Source organism: Pelobates fuscus, chromosome 2 (assembly GCF_036172605.1).
Source record: "Pelobates fuscus isolate aPelFus1 chromosome 2, aPelFus1.pri, whole genome shotgun sequence".
NCBI lineage: Eukaryota > Metazoa > Chordata > Amphibia > Anura > Pelobatidae > Pelobates > Pelobates fuscus.
Window position 1 is genome coordinate 26,652,328 of NC_086318.1, and position 3,300 is coordinate 26,655,627.

The window sequence follows — 3,300 nt, forward strand, 5'->3', positions numbered from 1 at the left end:
AAGCAAATTCTACTTCCCGATGCAAAGTTAATACTTTGCATATTGTTTTATCTAGTAAATATTGATAGCTGAAATATTTTGCATTAAAATTTGCACAGGCAATTTAATTCATTTAGCTTCCTAATAAAAAGCACAGAAACAAAAAATCAGTTCTGTGCTTTCCACACACAGATCACGAAAGAGGGTTTGAATCATTAAAAAGAGTGAGACGATGAGCAATCAGATAGAGGAAAACTTTGTTTTTTCAGTTTGCATAATAACCTTTATGCTGGGGCTAATGGTCAATACGTTTATACTAGCCGTGAATGTTTCTTGCTGGTTGAGGCAGAGACGGATTAAGGCTTCTGGCCAAATTCAATGCTCCCTAGCCATCTCTAGATTGTGCTTTCAATTTTTATTTCTATATGAAATCTTAATAATTTCTTTTCAGCACATACTGGTTTTGGATGTAAATTTTTTTCTAACTGGGTTTTGTATGTTGCTGGTCTTCTACTCCAATCTTTGGTTTGCAGCTTTGCTTTCTGCTATCTACTTCTTGAAAATTGCGAACTATAGCCATGACGTCTTTTTGTATCTAAAAAGGATGCTATCGCAAAAAATGTTGTATTTCATATGTGCAGCTGTGTTGATAGCTTCATGCAATTCCTCTCTGGATTTATGGATTGTTTCCACTGAATTGGACATTAGCAATTCCACAATTATGCTATATCTACAAAGGATTCAATGCAAAAGTAGAAAGCTCAGCATGTATTATCTTACTTATACTCTTGGAAACTGTGGCCCCTTCATCATAAACAGCATTTCGCTGTTTCTCTTACTGTCCTCTCTGTGTCGTCACTTGAAGCAAATGAAGAGCAGAGACACTGGTTTTACAAGACACCTTGACAGTTACTATGTTGCTATTAATTCAATTGCTGCTGCTTTTGTCTTCCAAGGTTTGCAATTTGGCACCAATATCGCCTACATGTTTTGCATCTATTCAACTGAAGGAATGTGGATACAAATGCTATTATATGTCTTACCTTCTCTGCACTCCTGTTTCCTGATCTATATAACCACCAATCTAAGGCAGCAATTCTATAGTATACTTCAACGTGGGGCAAACTGTTTTTTGAGAAGAAGAGATGCTGACCCCAATCTGGTGACCATCACTTGATAAAGCCTCACTCAGAGGATCTAACTGTGTGAACTAAGCACCTCCCCAATAAAGATTGATCATTTATATAGATATTAGGTTTAGGGGAGATTTAAGGTTAGAGTTTATTTAGGGTCAACAGTGTGTGTTTGTTTGTATTTTACAGTTAAGGTGGTGTATGATTAATGCTAATGGTGTTTAGGGGTAAAGGGAATTTCTAGGTAGGGTTAGGGGAGCCTAGGGCTACGGGATGTTTAGTGTTAGGAAGAAATTGCTTGGCTTCATTTTTCATTGTTTTTAGAATTAGGAACACCTGCCTTCGATTTTCTGTGTTATATAAATCTTACATAAACTAAACCTATGCTGTAAGAAGAATAACACTGCACTCCATTTTATTTGTGACAACTTGCAGATTAAAATTAGATCATTCTTGTGCAATAATACTGGCCCAATATTTTGGAATTTTGTTGTGTGCTTTGACCCATAGATTAACTTCATGCAGTACATGTATATTTCACTAACTCAATATTTTGCTTTTAGTTCCATCTAAACCAACCTGTAATTATAACACTGGATACAGCAGTTTGTCCTGCATTGCAATGGCATTCGACTTTATAAATTGAGCCAGATTTCTTTTAAGGCCGCAACGTGTTTTTTTTTTTTTAATGTTATATTTTATTGTCAGCATTTTTAAAGTTAACAAGGTTCTTTCTTCCACATTTAGACAACTCTCTCTTCCACTTCTTTCCTAAAAAGACCTGACACTGTTTGTTTCCCCTCTCTTTGATTTTCCCTGCTGTAGTTTTTGGATGTTTCCCCATTTTTTACAGTTCGTTTACTTTTTCCTTACTTGTTCATTTGCTTTTCTGCTTTTCTTTTATCTATTTTATCAATATTTGTTTTTGCTGTGGTTCTCTGTTTTGCCACTAAAAAGTTTAATTTGACCATGACACATGCACAGTAATAATCGGCTAGTTATTATGTCTGTCATTTTATTTCCAGTAGGATCATACTTTTGGTGCCACTTGGAGTAGAATTTAAAAAGAAACTATGACAGTGTAACCAGCTTAATGTTTACTTAAGCTACATTCAATAGACTATAGGGCCTGGTTAGTGGAAACACAATGGGCACACGTCTCTTAGCAGAGAAAGAAAGCAAAAATTGTATCCATTTCATTTACACCCTGTTCCAAATTATTATGCAAAGGGGAGGATGGAGACCACAACATGACTTTCTCTCCTTTTATCCCCATAGCAGCCATTGATGCAGAGGTATTCTTTGCAGCATGAGATGTTGCATTGTCATGCATGAAGATGATTTTATTATGGAAAGCATAGTTCTTCCTTCTGTACCAGAGAAGAAAGTGGTCAGTCAGAAACTCCACATACTTTGCAGAGGTCATCTTTACACCTTCGGGGACCCTAAATGGGCCGACCAGCTCTCTTCCCATGATTCCGACACAAAACATAACTTCACCACTGCCTTGCTGACATCACAGCCTTGTTGGAACAGGGTGGCCGTCCACCAACCATCCGCTACTCCATCCATCTGGACCATTCAGGGTTGCACGGCACTCATCAGTGAACAGGACTGTTTGAAAATTAGTCTTGTATATTAGTAATGTATTTTTCTGCCCAATGCAGCCATTTCTGCTTGTGAGCATTGGTTAGTGGTGGCCAAATAGAAGGTTTTTGCACAGTTGCAAAACTCTGGAGGACTCTACACCTTGATGTCCGTGGGACTCCAGAGGCACCAGCAGCTTCAAATATCTGTTTGCTGCTAAGTAATGGTATTTTAGCAGCTGCTCTCTTGATCCGATGGATGGATCTGGCAGAAATCTTCCTCAATGTGCCTTTATCTGCACGAACCCGTCTGTGCTCTGAATCAGCCACAAATCCCTTAATAGTGCGATGATCACGCTTAAGTTTTCGTGAAATATCTAATGTTTTCATACCTCGTCCAAGGCATTGAACTGTTTCTCTCTTTTCGGCAGCAGAGAGATCTTTTTTCTTCCCCATATTGCATGAATATGGTGCTATGCTTAATAATGTGGAACACCCTCCATTAGTAGTTTTTCTTCAAATTGGATTCACCTGGCAATCTAATTATCATAGGTGTCCACGATTGTTTTCAGTGATCAAAAGAGCCCTGAGATACAATGCCA

At 37.9% G+C, this 3,300-nt stretch overlaps 1 protein-coding gene across 1 annotated transcript; it reads left to right on the forward strand.

The window, feature by feature from the left end:
- Positions 1–211: 211 nt before the first annotated feature.
- LOC134586109 (taste receptor type 2 member 114-like) lies at positions 212–1,156 on the forward strand. The gene has a single exon (XM_063441619.1). The coding sequence runs from the start codon at positions 212–214 to the stop codon at positions 1,154–1,156; it is 945 nt and encodes a 314-aa protein (XP_063297689.1).
- The last annotated feature ends 2,144 nt before the right edge of the window (positions 1,157–3,300 follow it).